This window comes from Geotrypetes seraphini, chromosome 4 (genome assembly GCF_902459505.1).
Source record: "Geotrypetes seraphini chromosome 4, aGeoSer1.1, whole genome shotgun sequence".
Classification (NCBI taxonomy): domain Eukaryota; kingdom Metazoa; phylum Chordata; class Amphibia; order Gymnophiona; family Dermophiidae; genus Geotrypetes; species Geotrypetes seraphini.
In genome coordinates, this window is record NC_047087.1 from 175319900 (window position 1) to 175345373 (window position 25474).

Genomic DNA, 25474 nt, shown 5'->3' on the forward strand with positions numbered 1-25474 from the left:
CTTTTTCTATGCCCTTCATGATCTTGAAGGTTTCTATCATGTCTCCTCTGAGTCGTCGCTTTTCCAGGGAGAAAAGCCCCAGCTTTTTCAGTCTGTCAGTATATGAGAGATCCCCCATACCTTTTATTAGCTTAGTTGCTCTTCTCTGGACTCTCTCAAGTACCGCCATGTCTTTCTTGAGGTACGGCGACCAGTACTGAACACAGTACTCCAGGTGCGGGCGCACCATTGCACGATACAGTGGCAGGATGACTTCCTTCGTCCTGGCTGTGATACCTTTCTTAATGATACCCAACATTTTGTTCGCTTTCCTTGAGGCTGTGGCGCACTGTGCCGACGCCTTCAATGTTGTGTCCACCATCACTCCCAGGTCTCTTTCAAGGTTGCTCACCCCTAGCGGTGATCCCCCCATCTTGTAAGTGAACATCGGGTTCTTTTTCCCAATATGCATGACCTTGCATTTCCCTATGTCGAAGCTCATTTGCCACTTTTTGGCCCACTCTTCCAGCATTGTCAAATCTTTTTGGAGGTCTTCGCAGCCCTCCAAGGTTATGACCCTGCTGTATAATTTAGTGTCATCCGCAAATTTAATAACCTCACATTTTGTTCCCGCCTCCAGGTCGTTAATAAATATATTGAACAGGAGCGGTCCCAGCACCGATCCCTGTGGAACTCCACTCGTGATCCTTTGCCAATCTGAGTAATGGCCCTTTACTCCAACCCTCTGTTTCCTGTCCGCCAGCCAGTTTTTGATCCATCGGTGGACCTCCCCTTGCACCCCGTGGTTCCATAGCTTCCTTAGCAGTCTTTCGTGTGGTACCTTGTCGAAGGCTTTTTGGAAGTCAAGGTAAATGATGTCTATGGATTCCCCTCTATCCACCTGGCTGTTCACCCCCTCAAAGAAGTATAATAAGTTCGTGAGGCATGACCTGCCCTTGTAGAAGCCATGTTGGCTCGACTTTAGTTGCCCATTGTTTTCGATGTGTTCCCAAATGCTGTCTTTAATCAGCGCTTCCATCCACTGTGTGTCTTCTCTCTGCGTCTTCCATTTGCTGTTACTGTGCCTCTCCCTTCACCCCCCTCCCCCCCAATTGGTCTAGCACCCATCTTCTTCCCTCCGCTCCCCCATAGTCTGGCATCTGTCTTCTTCCCACTCTGTCTTCCACATTTCCCTTCAGGGTCTGTTCCTCTCCACCCTCCTTCAATGTCTGTCCTATTCCTTTCCACCACCACCCTTCCCTCCCTCCTTTACCATCTGTTCCTTTCTACCACCCTTCAGCTCCTCTCGCGTGGCCTATCTATCTACCTTCCTCCCTCTTATTTTCATGGCACGTTACAATGTAATTTGTGCAAGCCACTGGAGCCTGCGAGCTCGGTCCCTGTCCCATCCCCACAAACCATTTCGTTTCTGTGCTCCTATTTTCCCTATTTCTAATATCTCCCCTATGTATCTGCCATTGCCCCCCCCCCCGTGTCCATATACCATCCCCATGGCATGTCCCTGTCCCTATGCCCCATGCATATAATTTCCCCTCTTTCTGTTACTTTCCTGTGTCCAGATTTCCCCTATCTTCCTCTTCCATACCAGTGTATCTCTTCTTTTCAACCCCATCTAGCTTTTTTCCCTCTTTCTTCCCCCCCCCCCCCCTGCTTCTAGCATCTGGCTCACCTGCCTGTCCTTCCCTTTCTTTCCTGCTGTGGGTTTTTCTTTCCGTCTTCATTCCCTTGGCCCAGAATCCTTTTCCCTTTCACTCCCTCCTTCCAGTTTGAGCCGGGAACACGGGCGATCGCACGGTCCCCGCAGCCCCCACCCGCCTGCCCAATCGATCCTAGTGTTTAGCCAGCTCTCTCCCTTCTCCTCACCTTAGTTTGCAGGCTTTCTTTTACGGCGACCTGCACGCTTTCCCAAAGAGCCGCGCACGAACGGCTGCTCAGTGTTCAATCTTCTGCTCTGCTGCAACTTCCTGTTTCTGGTTGCGTCAGAGCAGAAGATCGAAACTGAGCAGCAGCGGGTGCGCGGCTCTTTGATAGCGTGCGGGTCGCTGAAAAAGAAAACTTACAAACTAAGGTGAGGAGAAGGGAGAGAGCTGGCTAATCACTAGGATCGATTGGGCAGGCGGGTGTGGGCTGCGGGGACCGCGCGATCCTTCATGCCTCACTGCGGGGACAAGACCATTCACCGCTCCACATTTAAATACATCACAGAACGTATCGAGATGGAAGATGATATCTTCTTTCTCAAAGGACCCACGGCCACAAGAGGGCATCCGCTCAAACTCAGGGGCGGGAAATTTCATGGCGACATCAGGAATTATTTCTTCACGGAAAGAGTGGTTGACCGTTGGAATAAGCTTCCAGTGCAGATTATCGAGGCCAGCAGCGTGCCAGACTTTAAGAACAAATGGGATGCCTATGTGGGATCCCTACGAGGGTCGAGCTGAGGAATTGGTCACTAGGTATAGACTTAAGAGGATGGGTCAGTAGAGTGGGCAGACTTGATGGGCTATAGCCCTTTCCTGCTGTCATCTTTCTATGTTTCTATGGACCCGCAACAGAAGAATCTGTCCGCCTTCTTGTTTTGCACTGTTGCCATGGATCAAACATCAGGCAACCCCAGGAATGAACAAAGGTCTGGAAGACTGCCACAGACAATGTCAACTAGCCTGGATCCATTGTCTGTTTGTGGAGGAAATCAGCTTGGACATTGTTCACTCCCACTACATGCACTGCTAAGAGTGCCAGAAGATGAAGCTCTGCCTACTTGAACAGTAAGTAAGCGGGCTTCCAGACTCAACTGGGCACTCTTGGTGCCCCCATGGTGATTGACATAGGTTACTACAGTAGCATTGTCTGAGAAGACTCGGACCGCTTGTCCTTTCAGTGTCTTCTGCCTGGAATAAATTACCCGAGTTTGTCTGTCAAGCCACTTCCCTTCCCTTGTTTAAAAGCAGACTGAAAACCCACCTTTTTGATATAGCTTTCAATCCTTAACCCTACTCCTCTGCACTCCAGACCAGCCCGCTGATTGACCATTTCCCTTGACTATATCAATGACATCCTGTTTGTGTGTCTTGCCTGTTTAGATTGTAAGCTCTTTTAAATAGGGACTGTTTTCTTATTCTTTGTGACTGTGCAGCGCTGCGTGCGTCTGGTAGCGCTATAGAAATAATTCATAATAGTAGTAGTAGTAGTAGTAGTTTCGGCAAAGCCAGCCAAATGGCTCAAAGTTCCAACCTGTTGACTGACCAGTTTATCTGCGTGGATGACCTATCAGATGATGGCTGCAGTGCGTCCCCCCAGCAAAACAGGCTGGCATCTGTTATCACAATTACCCAGGAAGCTATGCAGAGAGGTATGCCCCTGGCTAAAAACTAAGGACAAAGTCACTAGTCCATACTGGCCCGAGCTTCCAGAGACCAGGGCAGAGGTATCTGCAGGGAGTCCCATTGAGGTGACCAGTGTGATAATGTGCCTTGGAGAGAATGCAAGTGTGCCTTTGTCCAGGGAACTACATCTATTGTGTCAGCCATGGAACTTAACACTTGGAGATAGTGTTACGCATACAGAGCTGTCTTGGCTAGTAAGCTCATTATGTGAGTGCAAATCTTCTGTCTGTGTTCCTCTGGAAGATAGACATATCCATCTGCCATGTTGAACAAGACACCCAGGTATTCCATGGACCGAGACAGTTGGCTCTTTTAGAAATACATTATCCAACCCAGGTTCTGCAGAACTCGGACCACATGAGCTACCATATGCTGTGCTTCGATGAATGGCGCTCTGATCAGCCAGTCATCCAGGTATGGATTAAGCTGTAAGCCCATCTTACACGGGTGGGCAGCTACCACCATCATCACCTTGGTGAACATGCGAGGCACTGTTACAATCCCTTAGGGGAGGGCTGAGAACTGGTAATGGTTTTCCAGAACATGAAACCTCAGGAACTTTCTTTGGTCCAGAAATATAGGAATATGAAAATAGGCTTCTGTCAGATCCAGATAGACTAGAAACTCCCTTGGTGCAACCCCTGCTATGACAGATCAAACTGGCTCCATGTGAAAGCATGGAACTTTGAGTGCTGTATTGATGTAAGATCCAGAATGGGTCTCCAATTGTCTGAGCTTTTCTTTGGCACAATGAAATATATGAAGTATATGTCCGAGCCTGAATCTTCGGGCGACATAGGCTCTATTGCTTGAATGTCTAACAACCTTCGTACTGTGGCCTCCACTCTGCCTGCCTTTTCTAGTCGCCCCATTGGGGAGTCTACAAAACAAGGGCCAGGTGAATTCCAGCTTGTAACCACTCTGAATGATTTCCAGGATCCAAAAGTCTGACAATATCTGTGCCCAGGCCTCACAAAGTCTGAGAGCAGTCCCCCTATCTTAAGGAGAACTACTCTGGACATGGCATCATTGTGTCTTTTTGGAGGTTGAAGCAGGATGGGAACTGGAAGCCTGGATTTACCTGAGCCCTGAGAAACTCTGTCTGGATCCTTGGGACCTGAGCTGTCACTTTCAAGATCGGGTGACAGCACGTAAGGTTAGAGCAATGGCTGCCTCAGTAGCTTACCTCCATTCCACTCCTATTGAGAACTTTTGTAAAGCAGCCACCCGGTCCTCTATTCATACTTTCCTAGAGAAAGCATTCAGAACTTTTCTTTGACTAAGTATTTGTTGAGAGCTCAGAGGTCAAGGATTGGACATAGACCTCCCGTCTTCTTCGGTAAAAGGAAGTACCAGGCGTAGAACCCTTGGCCTTTCGGCTGAGGGAGTAAACAAGCAGATAGACAAGGGCGACCCGGTCGACATTGTATATCTGGACTTTCAGAAGGCATTTGACAAGGTTCCGCATGAACAACTACTTCGGAAAATTGCGAACCATGGAATCGAGGGAGAAATACGTGGATTAAAAACTGGCTGGAGCATAGGAAACAGAGAGTGGGGGTGAATGGGCAATACTCGGACTGGAAGAGCGTCACCAGTGGGGTGCCGCATGGCTCGGTGCTTGGACCTGTACTCTTCAACATCTTTATAAACATCTGGACATAGGTACGACGAGCAAGGTGATTAAATTTGCGGACGACATGAAGTTATTCAGAGTAGTAAAGACACAGGGGGATTGTGAAAATCTACAACGTGACATAATAAGGCTCGAGGAATGGGCATCGGCATGGCAGATAAGATTCAACGTAGATAAGTGTAAAGTGATGCATGTTGGTATCAAAAATCTCAAGCACGAGTACAGGATGTCCGGGGCGGTACTTGGAGAGACCTCCCTGGAAGGGCGGTACTTGGAGAGACCTCCCTGGAAAGGGACTTGGGAGTTCTGATTGACAAGTCAATGAAGCCGTCTACATAATGTGCTGTGGCGGTGAAAAGGGCGAACAGAATGCTAGGAATGATAAAGAAGGGGATCACGAACAGATCGGAGAAGGTTATCATGTCGCTGTACTGGGCCATGGTGCGCCCTCACCTGGAGTACTGCATACAGCACTGGTTGCCGTACATGAAGAAAGACACGCTACTACTCGAGAGGGTCCAGAGAAGAGCGACTAAGATGGTTAAGGGGTTGGAGGAGTTGCCGTACACCGAAAGATTAGAGAAACTGGGCCTCTTCTCCCTTGAACAGAGGTAGGGAGAACGAGAGGGCACTCTCTAAAGTTTTAAGGGGATAGATTCCGTACAAACATAAGGAAGTTCTTCACTCAGAGAGTGGTGGAAAACTGGAACGCTCTCCCAGAGGCTGTCATAGGGGAAAACACCCTCCAGGGATTCAAGACAAAGTTAGACAAGTTCCTACTGAACAAGGATGTAAGCTGGTCGGGCCAGTCTCAGTTAGGACGCTGGTCTTTGACCAAAAGGGCCACCGCGTGAGCAAACTGCTGGGCATGATGGACCACTGGTCTGACCCAGCAGCGGCATCTCTTATGTTCTTATGTTGATTGCATTGAGCTGCAGAAGGTCTGAGAATTCTTGAAGAAGAAGGGGAGTCTTCTGGGATTTGAAAAAGAACTCTCTTGGTAGTCTGTTTGGAGGGAGTTCTTGAAATTGAAGAGCGTACCCATGCTGCACCACCCACAGAACCCATGTGTCTGTGATGATTAGAGTCCAATGTTGATGGTAATGGTGAGACGACCTCCGATGTGAAGAGGAGGGGGTAGCGTAGGTTGAATGGCAGTGAGGCTCTCTAGTAACACATCAAAAAGACTGAGTAGACCTCTGTTGAGAAGGTGCTTGAGATTTCTGAGAACATTGGTTTCTAGCACACTTCAGGGCAGGAGCCCTAGAGGACACTGATGGTAGAGTGTAGTGTCATTTGTAAAGTGCAGACGAGTATCTAGAAGTGTAGTAGCGCTTTGTAGACTGAGGTTTGGATGACTTGGAGGATGAGAGAGTAGTCATACTTTGCTCATGCCTTGTGATCTTCTGAGTGGCCTCCTCAAATTTTTCCCTTAAAAGTTCATCCCCCAAACAAGGGATATTGGCCAGGCAGTCTTATACATTGGGATCTACATTGGATCAAATCATTTTGAAAAGAAATTAAAACCCTGCTATTCAAAAAATGTATCCAGATATCTTAACTCTACCCCCCTGTTCTCCTCCTTCCTTACAAATTTCCCCTCAAAGTCTCTCCCTCTCCGTAATTCTTTCTCTTCAAAGTCTCAACCATGTAAACAGCTCCCCAAACTAAATTTCCTGGAATTGTCCAGTCATCTTTTTGTAATCCAAAACCCTAAATTGTAATTTTCCTGGAAATGTCCAGTTAGTTTCTTTTGTAATCTGCCCAGAACTGCAAGGTACGGGCAGAATAGAAGTCATTAATATAATGTAACTAGTGTTATAGCCCGTTACATTAACGGGTACTAGAATATATGTGTGTGTGTCTGTGTTTATTTCTTTCTTTCTCTCTCTCTCTCCTTAGCCGCTTTCTGTATTTCTGTCTTTCTTTGTGTCTTTATTTTTCCTCGGCTGTCCACCCATTCTCCCTTCCTTTTACCTTCCCTTTGTCCACCACAACCCCTTCACTGCTCCCCTTATCCAGCAGCAGTCCTTCTCCCTTTTTTTATCTCCCCCTGTCCAGCAGCACCTTTTTCCTGTCCCCCTGTCCAACAGTAGACCTCCCTTCCTTTTTCTTCCCCCGTCTCTTCCCCTGTCCATCAGCACCTCTTTTCTGTCCCCCTGTCCCCTGTCCAGCAGTAGGCCTACCTTCCTTTTTCTTCCCCCCCGTCTCTTCCCCTGTCCATCAGCACCTCTTTCCTGACCCCTGTCCAGTAGTAGGCCTCCCTTCCTTTCCCTCCCCCCATGTCAGTTCCCCTGTCCATCAGCACCTCTTTCCTGTCCCCCTGTCCAGAGTTCCTGCTGCAGAGAAAGCCCTCACCTCGGCCGGCTGTTGCTCCCTCCCTCTCTAGCTCACCCGCCACTTCCCCCACCAAAGCGCAGCTTCCCAATCTCGTACCACCTGAAGCCGACATCGGGGAGAAATTCGGAGCTTCAGTCTGGCCTGCTCCCTGCTCGCCTTGCCGTATTGTATTTTTTAGTTGAAAGACGTGGCAGCGGCTCCTCTCATGATCCCCACCTGTGTTAGAAGTCCGACACAGACGGGGATCGTGAGAGGAGCCACCGCCGCGTCTTTCAACTAAAAAGTACAATACAGCAAGGCGAGCAGGGAGCAGGCCAGACTGAACAACAAACGATAAACAGAACCCTAAGCGCGCATGCGCACTCCTACTTGCGGGGCCCTACAGCTCACGGAAAACCGGCGTACGCAGTGGGAGTGCGAATGCGCGGCTAGCCTTTTATTATATTATATGTAATGTAATACCCAAAGCAATGCCTGCCTGTGCATGGCAATCGAGAGAGCTGATGCTTTGGAAGTCAAGTCAAAGGCATCAAAAATGGATCAGACCATGAATTTACGAGTCTCCAGAAGATGAGTAGTTTACTGAAAATCAGGAAGCTGGGTATCAGGAATAAACTTTTCAAAAGTAGGAAGATAGAAACATGATGGCAGATAAAGGCCAAATGGTCCATCTAGTCTGCCCATCCACAGTAACCATTATCTCTTTCTCTCTACGAACAAGCTGTTTGAAATAAAAATCATAAAGAAATTATAACTAAGAATACAGCTTATGAGCATGGAATTTTGGAAAAGGCGATGTCCAAATTGTCCCGAATGTGACCCTCTCTGCTAGGAGGAGTACTGGCATGGATTCTGGAGCTAGATGACTTTTTCAAAGCAGACTCCACTAGAAGAGACTAATGCTATAGCTGAGCCTTGTCAAAACCAGAACAGAATTGCACTCTATAAAGAAAGTTCAGTTTTCATGGTGCTATAGGTATAAGGAGATGAGATTCCCAATTCTTAAACATTGTATCTTTCATGAGGTGAAGGAATGGAAATTTAAGATCTCCAGGAAGTTGATCAAAATTAAGGGCATCAAGAAGCTCAGCCCGCAGTTCAGTCTCAGCCTCTGTCTTAACTGGAAGAGCCTGACTCAGTTGATGAATATATTTAGTAAAGGTGACCTACATTGAGGTGGAGGAGGAGAGGGAGCTGAATCTAGACCATAAGATTCTGGAGCTGAGTAATCGGGATCATCCTTGGTGCGCGAGAGAAAGATCAGAGTCAAAGGCATCAATACCAGGAGACTAAGCATGTATACTCCTGGAAGATGTACGATGAGTGACTGCTCCAGTGCTGATGGGAGCATCAAGTAGTACTTCGATGTATATTTTGGTGTCGATCTGATGAGGAAGAAGTAGTACTGCGGCATCTGGATGTTGACTTGCATCGAATAGGAGACACTAAGTGTGTATCATGGGGCTTCGATGATCTTTGCTTGGGCTGGGCCAGTACCATTGAAGTTGATGCAGCAGATGGTACCATTTGGCTTTGGAGCATGGCTGCCAACTCCTTATGAAGCAGTTCTCGTAGTTGATCCTGGATGGTTAAGTGAGGTTCCAAAGATTGTAATGGTACTGCAGGTTGAATAGGCTGAATAGGGTGTCAAAGCACTGGGGACCTCAATGTAGAGGCACGCCTCAAAGGTGACAACCGCTGTGTGAATGGTGAACGAGATTGCTTTTGACGCCTGTTGACTTGCATCTACTTAATGCTGGAGATGCCGGTGAATGTTGAGGAGGACGAGAGTCTTTTAGCTGGTTTATATTAGATGGAGTTGGTACCGATGATGTCGACATCGAGCAAGACTGGGACACCATTGTCAATATTGGTTTATCGAAGTCTGACGCGGTTGGCATCATGGAAGGCTTAGAAGACCCAAATAACCTCCTGTTGTAAATGTCGAGCCTTCAAGGAGTGTTTTTGTAGTATGGAACAACGAGCACAAAAGTCAACTTGGTGCTCGGGGCTAAGGCACTGGAAATACCAATTGTGCTGGTCAGTGATAGAAATGGCCCTTCTGCACCGGCTTCACCTCTTGAAGCCCTTGGAAGGCTTTGACATGAACGGGAATACTGCTAATTCTAAATTGGTCTTAATGTTTACCGAGGATTGAGTAAAAAAGAGATCGAAAAAGGTTCAAGGTACCCCGCAGTAATCCCGGCTTGAAAGGGGGCACAGGGGCCTAGTCCTGGAAGAATAAAAAAACAAAAATCAAATATTTCACAGGAAATCAAAGAAAATAAAAGTAGCAAATGGAAAAAGAAGAAATAACGTGGGAAGGCACAAAAATTGAAGAGAAAAAGAGCACTTTGGAAGAAGTAAAAAAAAACACATCTTCTTAGCTCCATGGAAAACTAATGATCCTGCAAGTTCCCAGGCGGGAAGTCACTCGTGCATGCATGGTATGGGCTGTTTCGAGACTTCTAAAGAGTTAAAGTAATATTACACTTTTGAATTGTCGATACCGGGCTCCTTGGATGATGTCACCCACATGCGAGAATATGCTGCCTGCTTGTCCTGGGATAATGTCTTGTTTCAAGGAAATGTATTCTGCAATCTTGGACATCTCAAGAGCCCCATCTTATTGGAAATGGAGAAATCAAATATATGTTTTACTTACGTGATGAGGCAAGAGACGCCAGAAATTTTCTTAAATTAAAAAGCACTTCTTAATGGTATGGGACTCTTACTGCAATCTTTGAGTCCCAGGGGCCGTAGTTTGGTCTTATTACCTTGTGACATGGAATTAGTTGTATAAATACTGCTAATATGTATTACCAAAGAGCCATATTTGAGAGAGGAAGGGTGGGGAAGGAAAGAGTTCTATAGTGGTTCTTATGACCCTATGATACCATAATGGCCAATATCCTCTGAGAATTATTGTTGGGTAATGAGAAATCTGTGGTGGAGTGGGGTTGGGAGAATGATAGCAAGGCTCAGTTGTATTGCTTTAGAAACATAGAAACATGATGGCAGATAAAGGCCAAAATGGCTCATCCAGTCTGCCCATCCACAGAAACTATTATCTCTTCCTCTCTAAAAGATCCCACGTGCTTTCTTGAATTTAGACAGTCTCTGTCTCCACCACCTCTTCTGGGACTGTTCCAAGCATTTATCACCTTTTCTGTAAAAAAGTATTTCCTTGGATTACTCCTGAGCCTATCACCTCTTAACTTCATCCTATGCCCTCTTATTCCAGAGCTTCCTTTCAAATGATTGATTGAATGTATTATTTCACTTTTTTGTCAGTATGAGTTTTCTTGAAAAAAATAATAAAACTGTTTGAAACTAATCTGAAATGTGAGAAACAAAGGTAAAAGATTCAGCTTTGGAGAAACTAACTCCCCACACCTTGGCTAACAGAGCAATTCAAATTGTTCTCACTATTTTACTTATATAGCCTTTTTTATATGTGGAATATTTTTGAAGTCTGGAAAAAAAACACACTTACCAGTGTCATAGTTTATAATCAGATCCTCACAGTGATCACCTATGAACTGAGGCTTGAATTCCACTGTCATCTGCATACTGTCCCCTATACCCAGAGTGCCCACTGATGGTTCTGCTGAGAATGGCCTGAAACACAAAATACAGAGCTCACAGTAAAATTAAACCAAAATTAGGAGGCCATTCTTGATAAATCATACTTTATTGTTCCTAGATGTAGAAGGGCACATAAATTTTTATTTTTGCATAATCTTATTGAGATCTACACTAATTTATTATTCATTTCTGAGTCATGGATTGTAGAGAATGAGGATAATTCAGTTTTTGTCAAGAGAGTTATAAGGCAAAACACCCTCCATGAGCTCAGAAAAGAGGATGATGAGGTTATATTGGTCTTTAGGGATCAATTATTGTTTACTTTTCCCAAATATTTATCCTCAGCAACATATGTTTTCATGTTGTATTAGATAGCTTGGTTAAACTGGGAATCTTCTTGGTTCATCATACTCCTAGAAGTCAGTTGAAGGAGATAAATGAGCTGACTAAATTAATTGCTCATTACTCCTGTCAGTCTCTACTTTTAGGATTCTAGGTAATTTAGAGGATTTGTCAGCCTCACATTTTTAATTTCTTTGGAAGATTAGGGCTTTTTCAGATTAACCTTGATCTATCGCACCAGGGAGGTTACTTGTTGAAACCGATATTAACATCAGCTGTGAATCAAGATTCAAGTTTGGTTTCTTGTTTTTAGGCCTTTCCAGTAATTTGGTCAGACCATTTTTGTTTGACTTTTTAACTGGATTAACCTAATGTTATGGTGCCTAAGAAGGGAAGATTAGGTACTTACCTTGATAATAATCTTTCTAGTATATAAGCACATCATTCTTGAACCTGTGGGTTGTGTACCTCTGATAGCGAGATCTGGTGTAGAGAGCATCATTTAATTTTTTCTGCTCTACCTCCCCTAACTCTGGGTTGTCCTGTAATTCCTCAGTTTCTATCAAAACAGATGGTCAGCCCTAAAGAAGAAACATAATAGGGGTACAGGGACTCTCCTCAAGAAACAAGTCTGTTCTGTTCATATCACAACATTTAACACAAAATAATCATGAACCATTTAAAACATATCACGAGGTGGAATGAACAAGCCACCTACCTGAGTTCAACTATAATATTTTTTTTTTTTTTTTTAATTTATTCAATTTTCTATACCATTCTTCCAGGGCAGCTCAGAACGGTTTACATGCATTTATTCAGGTACTCAAGCAGATTTCCGTCTCTGTCCCGGCAGGCTCACAATCTATCTAATGTACCTGGGGTAATGGAGGGATTAAGTGACTTGCCCAGGGTCACAAGGAGCAGCGTGGGTTTGAACCCACAACCTCAGGGTGCTGAGCTTTAACCACTGCACCACATTCTCCCCAGTCTTGAATTTCTGGAAGATATCCTCTGGTCTCTTCAAAATAGGAGTGGTCTCCCCTATCCTTGACCTTGCTCGATAGACAAAAGAAACAAGGTAATATGGACATGTCTGAGACAGCAAGAAGGTAGCAAACATCTGACAGAGCAAGCTTCAAGAATGAAGTGCCTATTTACTAGAAAAAAGATTATCAAGGTAAAAACCTAATCTTCCCTTCTAGTGCAATAAATAGGCACATTATTCTTGAACCTGTGGGCTGTACCAAAGCAGTCCCCAGAATCTAGGACGGGACAGATGTGCCTGCCGAAAGTAGTGAAGATCCGAACATGGTATCCAATTTGGCTGCTACGTCCTCCCTATAAAACTTTGTGAAAGTATGGAGGGAAGACCATGTGGCCGCTCTACAAATTTCTTCAGGGAAACTGCTCTAGACTCCGCCCAGGAGGATGCTACACTCCAAGTGGAATATGCCTTTAAGGGTACAGGACATTGCTTTCCACTGCCAATATAAGCAGAAGAAATGGCTATACAAATCCATCTAGTAATGATTGCTTTTGAAGTTGACCAGCCCAGCAGCTAGTACCCACCAGCACAAAGAGATGATCTGACAGTTGAAACTTGTTCATCACTTCCAGATAACAAAGCAACATTCTAACAACATCCAGCAATTTCAGAACTTTGTCACTCTTCATGGACTCCGAGGGCATGAAAGCCAGCAACCGTACTTCTTGATTAACGTGAAAGCTAGAGATTATTTTTGCTAAGAAAGAGGGGACTGACCACAGTAATACCCCTGTCTCTGAAATTCTGAGAAAAGGTTCTCTGCAGGATAAAGCCTGTAGTTCCAACACCTGACATGCTGATGTGACTATCACTAAAAACACTGTTTTAACTGTCAAGTCCATCAATGACGCCTTCTCCAAAGGCTCATAGAGCTCTAGTGAGAGCTCACAGAATGAGATTATGACTCTATGTTGGAAAGGTTGATGTACAGGAGGATACAGACATAATACTCCCTTCAAAAATCTGGAAACATCTGGGTGAGATGCCAATGCCCTTTTATTAGCCTGGGATGTGAAGCAACCACTTAGCCTAGGATAAGGGAGCCAACCATTTTCTCAAGCCCATCATACTAATAAATTCTGGAGCAAAATCCTGACCAGGGCACCCAAAGAGCCTTTCAAGGTGCTCCTGAGGTCCTTTCTGGGGTTTAACAGCAAATACACAGCTGGACTTTCCCATATCCCAGCTCCAATCAGGACTTTTGACCTGGAACTTGAGCCATCTGGGACCCCATATCCCCAGAGGGACTAGAGGGGGCTATCTAGTGCAAATATGGCATGAATCCAGAGTATCTTGTTCTTTGTCATAAGGAGTATGGGGACAGACTTAAAGATCGCAATCTGTATATTTTGGAGGAAAGGCGGGAGAGGGGAGATATGATAGAGACATTTAAATACCTACGTGATGTAAATGTGCACGAGCCGAGTCTCTTTCATTTGAAAGGAAGCTGTGGAATGAGAGCGCATAGGATGAAATTAAGAGGTGATAGGTTCAGGAGTAATCTAAGGAAATACTTTTTTACAGAAAGGATGGTAGATGCTTATGTTTATTAAGAACTTTATATACCGCATAACAGCCTAAAAGGATCTAAGCGGTTTACACAATTCATATTCATCAAGAAAAGAACTCCATTAATAAATAGAAAAGGAAAGATTAAGAACAAAAGTTAATTTTTTTTTCATAAAATATCATAGCAAATATCTCAAAAGTAACAATTTTAATAGTAAAACAATAAAACACAGATCACAGTCCCAAACTGTTCTAAGTTGAGAAAGCCAATTGGAAAAAATGTGCTTTTAAATGTCTTTTAAAATTTATATATGATTTTTTTTTCTCAAGTCTATGGGTAGATTATTCCATAACCGTGGAACTAAATAAAAAAATGTACAATCTCTAGTTGATGTAGGATGTGCTTTTGAAATATGAGGAACGACTACCCTATTGCCATTCACAGATCGTAATAAACGCCTTGGGGCATATAATAGCACCAAATTAGAAAGATATGAAGGCTGTAACTGGTATAATGCTCTATGTGCTAACATTAAGATCTTAAATTTGATCCTAAATTCCATTGGTAACCAATGGAATTTTAAATACAAAGGTGTCACATGATCACAAATAAACGCTCTGCCTCGTAATCTAATTGCAGTATTCTGCACTGTTTTCAAATGCTTCAAGTGGCCCAACCCAATGCCTGCATATACTGAATTACCATAATCTAACTTTGACAATACAAAGGCATGAATTAATGTATGCAATGATTTCTCATCCAAAAAATCTCGAATGGCTCTAAGCTGTCTCAGTGCCTCAAAATCTTTAGCAACCACGCTTGATACCTGTTCCTGAAAATGTAAATGACAGTCGATTATAACCCCCAAATATCTGAAACTATCTACTAGTCTTATACTGCAATTATTTAATAAAAAATCTAGTTGAGGTGTTGCTTTATCTCCAGAGATACAACATGCTATGGTCTTAGACATATTTAAAATCAATTTATGATCACTCAACCATTCTTCTATTCTATTTAAGCTAACCAAAGAGGACCTAGATCTAACGTAGCAGGTGATAGTCTATAGACTAGAAGGATGTCACCTGCATAAACATATGTACTAATCCCTAATTCCAGGATTCATCTTGCCAAAGGGCTCAGGAAAATATTAAATAAAACGGGCAATAGGGTACCCTACAATCTAACGCTCTATCCTAAGATATTGATCCCTCAGTGACTACTCTAAAAGTACATCCTCAGACAAATGCTGAAAACCAGTCCCAAACTACTCCTGTTAAACCAATCTCTTGTAAAAAATTTAATAAAAGACCGTGGTCCACTAGATCAAACGCTGAACTCAGATCTAAAGAAACTACCATTGCAAAATTCCCCCATCCAAGATAGAATGAACCTCACTAAGAAAGCCTGCTAACACTGTCTCAGTACTATGCATTGACCGAAATCCCACTTGCCTTGATTTAAGTATATTTGTTAATTCGATGTAAGACACCAGCAAAGATTAGAAACTGGTCTATAGCTAGCTGGATTCAACATATCCAAATCTTTCTTCTTCAAAATTGGTTTAATAATCGCATTTTTTCAACATTCAGGTAACTCTTCACTATTTAGACTATTCTGTGTCATTATTAAAGCTAAGGCCATTAGACCATGTCTAGAACTTAAGAGCCATTTTGAAGGAACTGGATCTAAATCACAAAAAGTGGCATGCATAGTACTAAATAATTTTTCCAGTTTAGTTAAAGATGGTAATTGGAAAACTGACCAAGTTGATTTTCCTAGATGCGGTACATTTCTTGGCCCTGAGCTACTGTTGCAGAAGCTCTCAGAGTACACTGTGAAAACATTCATTTTCATTTACAGTTGCATAGCATTTAAATGAGACTACACATTTATTCATAATACCATTTGATATCACTTTGAAAACTCTTAAGACTCCTGAAGCAGGCCTGTTTGGCCGAAACATGTGCATGTCGAGTCATTGAGTTATTGGATGAATAAAGTTATTTGGATCATCAGATGAGTTAAATGACATTCTGTTGGGTGGACATCATTCTGATTTAGACAATTCAACCCTATATTTTGCATAAGCTGTGGGAGCTGACATCTCCAGTACAGTGGAACCTCGGTTTGCGAGTAACCCGGTTTGCGAGTGTTTTGTAAGACGAGCAAAACACTCAGCAAACTTTTGCCTCGCAAACCGAGCATGTTCTGGTGTACGAGCACCTCCCCCCCCGCTCTAACCGGCATCGCACCCCCCCCCCGAACCGGACATCGCAACCACCTCCCCCCCCCGCGAGAACCGCAAATCACCCCCGTGCTGAAAGCGGCATCCGCCCGCCCTTCCTCCCAAGCACGGTCCTTACCCCTTCCGCTCGTTGTAAGAGTGAATGCGAGCTCCCGCCTCTTGCCTCAAGGCCCAGCCCAGGCAAGAGGCGGGAGCTCGCATTCACCCTTACAACGAGCGGAAGGGGTAAGGACCGTGCTTGGGAGGAAGGGCGGGCGGATGCCGCTTTCAGCACGAGGGTGCTTTGTGGTAGAGAATGACACGGGGAAAAAATCTGTCCCCGTCACCGCCCCGTCACCATCCCCCCATCATCTGCACCGCTCCGTCACCGCCGTTCCCTTCACCGCCCCGTCATCGCCACTGCCATCCCATTCACCGCCCCGTCACCGTCCCCGCAGCATTCATATAAGCCTTAGTATTGTAATATTTAGCTTATTCCTTTCTTATAAATCAACTAGAGAACTAGAGAAAGAGATGTTCAGCTGGTAGGGCTTTGTTTATAAATTTTTATCAACACAACTAATATACTACTTTATCCTAAAGCAAAAAATAAATAAATAAATAGAATTTTTTTTTTCTACCTTTGTTGTGTGGTTTCTGCTTTCCACATCTTCTCATTCAATTCCTTCCATCCACTGTGTGTCTTCTCTCTGCGTCTTCCATTTGTTGTTACTGTGCCTCTCCCTTCACACCCCCCCCCCAATTGGTCTAGCACCCATCTTCTTCCCTCCGCTCCCCCATAGTCTGGCATCTGTCTTCTTCCCTTCCAGCATCTTCTCCCCACTCTGTCTTCCACATTTCCCTTCAGGGTATGTTCCTCTCCACCCTCCTTCAATGTCTGTTCTATTCCTTTCCACCACCACCCTTCCCTCCCTCCTTTACCATCTGTTCCTTTCTACCACCCTTCAGCTCCTTTCATGTGGCCTATCTATCTACCTTCCTCCCTCTTATTTTCATGGCACGTTACAATGTAATTTGTGCAAGCCACTGGAGCCTGCGAGCTCGGTCCCTGTCCCATCCCCACAAACCATCTCGCTTCTGTGCTCCTATTTTCCCCATTTCTAATATCTCCCCTATATATGTGCCATTGCCCCCCCCCCTCTGTGTCCATATACCATCCCCATGGCATGTCCCCTTTATGTCTCTGTCCCTATGCCCCATGCACATAATTTCCCCTCTTTCTGTTACCTTCCTGTGTCCAGATTTCCCCTATCTTCCTCTTCTATACCAGTGTGTCTCTTCTTTTCAACCCCGTCTAGCTTCTCTTCCTCTTTCTTCCCCCTCCCCTGCTTCTAGCATCTGGCTCACCTGCCTGTCCTCCCCTTTCTTTCCTGCTGTGAGTTTTTCTTTCCATCTTCATCCCCTTGGCCCAGAATCCTTTTCCCTTTCACTCCCTCCTTCCAGTGTGAGCTGGAACTGGCTGACAATATTATATTTTGAATAACTAATTTGTTTGAGGTGTTGGATAAGGTTGGTTAACAGATCTTTGAGCAGGCCTGGTTCAGGACCTAAATGAGGAAAGCCTGTTCCTGCTTTCTGCTCGAACCCTCGTCTCACCACTATAAAGAGCACGTTGATTAGATAAAACTATTTCACAATTTAAAAAAAACAACCAAATACAGTACTGCTGTCACGCTGAGGGATGAAGGTCAGAGAAGGAATTATAGGATTCCAGAATCATTGGGGGGGTTATAAAAATCAGATCACCAATCTGACCAAAATAAAACAACAAAATGGGACAACATACTCCTACAAGAAATGCTAAACAGAGGCAGTAACACGAGCGATCGCGCGGTCCCCACAACCCCCACCCGCCCGATGGTAGCGTTTAGCCCGCTCCCTCTCTCCATCTCACCTTAGTTTGCAGGCTTTCTTTTTCGGCGACCTGCACGCTTTCAAAGAGCAGCGTACGCGCGGCTGCTCAGTGTTCAATCTTCTGCTCTGCTTCAACTTCCTATTTCCGGTTCTGTCAGAGCAGAAGATTGAATACTGAGCAGCCGCGCATGCGCGGCTCTTTGAAAGCGTGCAGGTCGCCGAAAAAGAAAGCCTGCAAACTAAGGTGAGCTGGAGGGAGGGAGCGGGCTAAACGCTACCATCGGGTGGGTGGGGCTGCTGGGACCGCGCGATCCTTGATGCCTCACTGCGGGGACAAGACCATTCACCGCTCCACGGGGCGGTGAATGGCCTTGTCCCCATCCCCGCAGCCACTGCTATATTTCTTTCACCGTTTCGGCGGGTTACCCGCAGATAAATGCGGTAGCTGCGGGTAAACCGCAACCGTGTCATTCTCTACTTTGCGGTTCTTGCGGGGGAGGCGTTCGCGGGGGGGGGGGGTTTGCGATGCCGGTTAGAGCGGGGGAAGGGGGTGATGGAGCAGCGCTAGTAGCCTCGGGGGGGGGGGGGGTCGGTGGAACGAATTGTTCAAGTTTCCATTATCTTCTATGGGGAAAGTTGCTTTGATATACGAGTGTTTTGGTTTAAGAGCATGCTTCTGGAACGAATTATGCTCTTAAACCAAGGTACCACTGTATCTCCAAAATCTGGCATCTTAGTTTCAGTTTGCATGTCTCTGGAAGAAAACACAGCCTTCTGCCATGTTGAAGCAAATTCCCAAGTATTCTAGGGATTGTGTGGGTTCCAAGTGACTCTTCTGAAAGTTGATGATCCAACCAAGGTTCTGCAGCAGTTGGACAACTTGTGCCACTGCTATCTCTCCCTCATGCTTCGACAGAGCTCTGATCAGCCAGTCATCCAAGTACAGATGCACCTGGATCCCTGCCTTGCGCAGGTGCGCTGCAACAATGACCATCACCTTGGTAAAGTTGCAAGGCTTTGTTGCCAGATCAAATGGGAGTGCTGAGAACTGGAAATGTCTTTTTAGTACATGGAATCTCAGGAACTTCCTGTGAGCCAGAAACATGCAAGTAAGCCTCTGTCAAATCTAGAGAGATAGAAACTCCCCCACCGCTACTGAAGCTATGACTCAACACACGGTCTCCATTCAGAATTGGGGCACCTTCAGCACTGCATTGACCAACTTCAGATTCACCAGTCGTCTGATCTTTCTTGGGCATGATGAAATATATGGAGTATCTGTCCAAGCCAATTCTTCAGCTAGTACAGTCAAACCTCGGTTTGCGAGTAACACGATTTGCAAGTGTTTTGCAAGACGAGCAAAACACTCAAGCAAACTTTCTCGCAAAACAAGCATTGACTCGATCAGCAAGTGATTCCACCCCGAGAACTGGCTTCACTCCCCCCATGGCCCACCCCCAAACCTTTACCTCTAGCGGACACCAGCACCAGACGAGAGGAGCAGGAGGCTGGCGGCAGAGAGCAGTAGGCACCCGGTACAGGAAGTACTCGTTCATGTGGGCCTGCAGGATCGGGTCACAGATGTTTAAGGACCATAGGGTGGAGCTGTGGGACCTGGGGGAGTAAAGGGCACCTCCATGATATCGACCTCAGTTGGCAGCAGGGCTGCGGGGCTGCTTTCCGAGTTCTTCAGCTGCAGCATGCCGGCCGCGATTCCGAGCTCCCCTCCCAACTCACTTCTAGCCTCTCTCCCATTGGCCCGCATCATGGACGTGGCTCGGTGCGTTGGGCTGGCTTCTCCAAAAACTTGTTAGCCGGAAGTTGGAGAGAAGCACAGGAGATTCCCCCGCCCAATACAGCTTCTCCCCCTTACAGATTGGAGTGCTTCTCCTGATGTCACCCCAGTAAATTCTGCACACCAGGTTTGAATGTTGGCAGCGTGGTGATGGTAGCCTAATGATGATGTTCCCTGAGAACGCTTAAATGTGGAGGGGAGAAACCATCCGCCCACGGCATGAGTACAGGCAGCTGCCGGGGGTAAGTGTGGCTGACATTCTTTCTAGAGTTGTGGGTTAAGCTTGGCATCAGAGCCAGGGAGGTGGGTTGGTAGCAAGGGGGATGGTTTGTGATTAGAGATGAGATAAAGAGGCTGGAGGTAGAGGAAGGCTTTCTTGAGCAATAGTACACAGAGGAAGGAGGGAAAGCTGTTCGGGGGCCAGCGGCTGATACTGTGTTCTCCGGTACGGGTGGGGGGTACTGCAGTAGATATTGAAAGTTTGCAGGAGAGGGTGAGCTTTTATTTGCAACTTATGCCTGTTTTTGGGATGTGGAACGAATCATCCAAGTTTCCATTACTTGCTATGGGAAAAGTTGCTTTGATATACGAGCACTTTGGATTACAAGCATGCTTCTGAAACGAATTATGCTCGTAAACCAAGGTACCACTATATATGGGTTCTACAGCCTTAAAATCCACAAACCATTTCACTGTTGCTCAGATTTTGAGCACTTTCTCTGGCCAACCAGATTCCACAAATAAGTCCCATAGAGGATGAAAGAATTCAAGCTTGTAACCCTCTTGAATGATGTCTAGTGCCCAGTGTTCCAAGCAAATCCTTGCCCAGGCCTCCCAATAAGCCAACAACCTCCTTCCAAAATGAGGGGGTCTGACTACTGACCTGGCATCATTGGGACATCTTGGAGGCTGGAATGGAGAAAGCACTAGAGGTCTGAGCTCCCCTAGAGTCTCTAAACCTCTGACGAGATCTTTAAGATGATCTATAGGCAGTGGACCCCGCTGAAGACTGACAAAATCATCCAGAAATCCAAAAGGAATTACGACCTGACTCCCTAGAGGCCTGTAGTCTACTGTCTGGCAAGGACTTCAAGTGACAATCTGCCACACTGGCCATAGACATTTGGCCCTTGAACGGAAGCCTACTCAAAGTGGCCTTGGATACCAAATCTCCTGCCCACCATCTGATCCAGAACATTCTGTGGGCAGAGATCGAATAAGCAGAAACCTTGTCCATAACTCTAAAAATATCATTTAGAGCACCTGCTATATAATCCACTCCCAAAATTAGAAACTGGGAGTATGTGTCATCCTCCACCAACAGAACTTGGTTCAATCTGTTATGGCAAGTGCATTCAACAAAAGAAGCCAAGGCCACCACCTTTAGACCCCTGGCTAGGGTCTCAAATTGCCTTTTGAGGACTAAATCCACTCTGCAGTCTTGTGCATCCTTTAAAATTACTCCGCCTTCACTAGGTAGCACAGTATGTTTAGTCATTTGTGCTACCAACAAATCCATTTTAGGAGGGACAGACAGTTGCTGAAAATCCAGAGCCATCGGATAAAACTTTGTCATAGTCCTAGCAACATGCCAGGGGACTTCAGGAGCTCCCAGTGCTCTGTCAGCATCTTGGGAATATCTGAATGTGAAGGGAAATATGTGGTTTGAGCCTTAAAGCTGCTTATAACTGAGAGCTGAGCTGTACTCACTTGTATTGGTGCTGTGTCTGCTTCAGCTGAAACTGCAGCCTGACAATGGAGAAGAAAGCTGCCTCAGACAAGCATGAAATTTCACTTCAAATGCTTGTTTCTTCGGGTTGCCAGACAGACCCTGAATGAGCCTGAGAGCCCAGACCTCCACAGCTCCTCACATGTCTTTGTCAGCTAGCCAGCACCCACTAAAGCCCTCAGGTCTAGCATGGGGCCACATAGTCTATACTAAAGCTCTAGTAAAACCAGAAGTGAGCCACACTCCCTAGGGAAACAGTTCCCAAGCCACCAAAGTGTTAGGGCAGGCTGGCCATGCAGGTTCCCTGTAAAATGGTTACTCTCCCAGCTAAAGATTTCTGACCATAGAGTCTGTGTCTTCTCCCAGGCAGCATTGTACAGGGAACCTCAGGAGCACCACAAGTATCACAGTTTAGATAAAGATCTGAAAATAAAAAATCTAAATCAGAGCAGATCAGAAAGACATCTTCCAACTTGCTTGTAGAAGAAAAAACAGAAGAGATGGGGCACAACCCAGAGATGCAGGAGGTGGAGCTGAGAGAAAAAGTCAGATAATGCCTTCTACAAACTCATGAATAAAGAATAACTCACTGGTCAAAACTCATATGCCTTTTGCATTAGAAAAAATGCTGAAAAATTAGAAAAAATGCTGAAAAATATGTTTAATTTTCAATAGCATGGCTGGCATTTAAAAAAACATTCACCTCTGTGTTTGAATGTTGACTCAACTGAGAATAAAATATATGGTAAATTCCAATATTCAATTAAATTATATTAAATATAATCTACTTCGTCAAGTGTTTCCTGGATCTTCTTATGTTTTAAAGGGAAGCTGGTCCAACACTATTTGTGGTTATTTCCCAAGAAAATATTCTGTAAAAGTGAACAATAAAATTATTACTACGTACCTCCAAGTATTCAAACAGAATTTGGCCTCTCGGTTGCCAATATTGCGTACAAGTAGTGTCTTCTGAGAATTGTACTTAACAGGACAGGTAGAAAAGTTGAGTTGGTCAGGAAAGTCCAAAATTGCCCGGGCACCTATGGCTCTGATAGGAACTACAAACTTCTCCCTTTCTGTGACACAAATCACCTCATGGAAGTAATCCTACAGGGAAATAAAATATACCTAGTATTAACTTTGTAAATTTCTAAAGAAGTTGTGAAATGGTGTTGGCAAAGGGAAAGGAAGTAAGAATACAAAAAAAGGAGATTAGGTTCTTACCTTGATAATATCTTTTCCAGTAGATAAGAATAGTATGCTGAACCTTAGGGTACTCTGTCCATTCTCATGAGCATACCGCAGAAAGATGTCAATCACATCTTTTGAAACCTCCTCCTTCTTCCAGGCATCTGCGGCCCTCTTCAGTTTGTTCCAAAGCATGCAAGAGCTCTAGAGTAAAAGACAGGAGATGAAGGGACCCAGGGAATTCCCCAAAACCAAGGTTCTGATCTGCTCATAAAGCACAGTTACTTACCATAACAGGTGTTATCTGGAGCCAGCAGGCAGATATTCTCACATGTGGGTGGCATCATCCCAGAATGGACAGTGTTAAAAGTGAACTGTCACTTTAAGTATTAAGAAACTTTGTGACTGTCCGCACCACGCATGCACAAGTGTCTTCCCACCCAATGCTAACTCCCAGTACCTCAGTTCCGTAAGCAAGCTAAGAAGCCAAACAGGGGAGGTGGGAGGGATGTGAGAATATCTGCCTGCTGTCTCCGGATAACACTTGTTAAAGGAAGTAACTATACGTTATCCTAGGACAAGCAGGCAGCATATTCTCACATGTGGGTCTCCCAAGCTTACTGAAATGGGATGGAGGGACAGTTGGCCATTAAGAAGAAAATAAATTATGTAATACTGCTTGGCTGAAACAACCATTTTGTCTGGAATAGGATTCTAGACAGTAATGAGATGTGAAAGTATGACTTGAGGACCAAGCAGCTGCTTTGCAAATTTCATCAATGGGCGTGGAATGTAAGAACGCTACTGATGTTGCCATAGTGCAGACTTTGCTTGCTTTTACACGACCCTCAAGTTGCAGCCCAGCCTGAGCATAGCAGAAAGAAATACAGGTCATTAGCCATGTGGAAATAGTTCTCTTGGATACAGGATTGCCCATTCTGTTAGGATCAAAGGAGATGAACAGTTGAGGTGAAGTTCTGTGTGGCCCGCTTACAATCCAAAATGTGAAGAGCTGTTTCTCCAGGATGAGTATGAGGCATTGGGAAGAAAACTAGAAGCACAATGGATTGATTCAGATGAAATTCCGTGACTACTTTCAGGAGGTATTTAGGATGGGAGCAGAGTACCACCTTATTATGATGAAATACTGTGAACAGTAGGTCACAAACAAGTGCTTGAAGATCAAGAAGACCACTTTCATCAAACTGGCTAGGACTACATTAAGATCCCAGACAACTGGAAGTGGCTTGAGTGGAGGTTTGGAATTGAAAAGTCCCTTCATAAACCTGGAAACAAGAGGGTGAGAGGCCAGAGATTTATTGTTGATAGGAACATGGAAAGAACTAATAGCACTAAGGTGAACTCTGACCGAGGTGGTTTTCAGCCCAGAATTTGATAAATTGAAATAATCCAATACTGAAGGTAGAGAAGAAGATGGAGCATCTTGGTGATGGAGAATACACCATGCATTGAAGCATGTACACCAGTTGATAGCATTGCTGAGAAAGTTTTCTGGAAGCAGCTAAGTTGGCTTGTACTGAGTCAGAGAGATTACAATCTGCTGAAGTCAGGCCGAGAGGTACCAAGTTGTTAGATGTAGAGATTGTAGACTGGGATATAAAAGAGACCCTTGACTCTGAGTGAGCAGAGAAATGAAAAAATTTGCAAAGGAACTGGATCCCTGGCATTCAGCTGAAGTAGAATGAAGAACCAAGGTTGCCTGGGTCACTGAGGACCTATCAGGATCATAGTGGCTGACTTGGGCTTGAGTTTGACCAATGTCTTGAGAATGAAAGAGATTGGTGGAACTGCAAAGTGGAATACATCTGTCCAATCCAGAAGAAAGGCATCTGCTTCCAGACGTTGAGCAGAATATTGTCTGGCGCAGAAGTGAGGCAATTTGTGATTGTGGGGAGATGCAAACAGGTCTATCTGAGGAGTCCTCCATAGTGAGAAAATGTTGCGTAATACTTTGGAGTTGAGAGTCCACTTCTGCGGTCGAAGAAATCTGCTGAGTTTGTCGGCTAGAGTATTCTGTGACCCTTGAACATATATGGCTTTGAGAAATATGTTTTGAGCACTCGCCTAGTTCTAAATGTGCTAGGCTTCTTGACAAAGAGGGAGAGAGCCCATTTCTCCTTGTTTGTTGATATTGCTACTTGATTGTCCGTGCGAACCAGGAGGACCTGATTGGAAAAACTGCTTTGAAAGGTTTTTAGAGAATTTTGAATTTTCCTCATCTCTAATAGATTGATGTGTAATGTCTTCTCTTGAGCAGGCCAGTAACCTTATATATGAAGACTGTCCATGTGAGCTCCCCAAGCATACATGTGAAACAGAAGACCTCTGGAAAGTTTGGATGGATCCATCTACCACTGAAAAGATTGACAAAGTTGTGAGGTGACTGTAATCTTTTGAGAGAAGGAATCGAGAGCTTGAGACCATTGAACTGCTAGGGCCCACTGAGCTGATCTGAGATGGAGCCTTGCTAAGGGGGTAACAAAGACTGTGGATGCCATGTGACCCAAGAGCCGCATCATCTATCTGGATGAAATGGTTTGTAGAAGTGAGACATGACTGCAAAGTTGAAGCAAAGTGTCTTGTCTTTGTTGAGGTAGAAAAGCCCGTAGATGAACAGTGTCGAGTAGGGCTCCTATGAATTGCAGTCTAGAGCTCCTTGAGGGCCGCAATCCAGTTGGGTTTTCAGGATTTCCCCAATGAATATGCATAAGATCTATGTGCATGCACTGCTTTTAATGCATATTCATTGGGGAAATCCTGAAAACCCGACTGGTTTGCGGCCCTCAAGGAGG

The 25474-nt window shown here is 45.0% G+C and overlaps 1 protein-coding gene across 8 annotated transcripts in view; it reads right to left on the reverse strand.

The window, feature by feature from the left end:
• Positions 1-25474, reverse strand: part of HYDIN (HYDIN axonemal central pair apparatus protein) — a 1718235-nt gene that overhangs the window by 1579731 nt on the left and 113030 nt on the right. For all 8 annotated transcript variants that reach the window (XM_033943280.1, XM_033943278.1, XM_033943277.1 and 5 more), the window contains 2 exons: positions 22381-22580; positions 10859-10983 (listed from right to left, as the gene is read on the reverse strand). In XM_033943280.1, coding sequence (XP_033799171.1) covers positions 10859-10983; positions 22381-22580 — 325 coding nt within the window. The remainder of the gene's footprint in view (positions 1-10858; positions 10984-22380; positions 22581-25474) is intronic.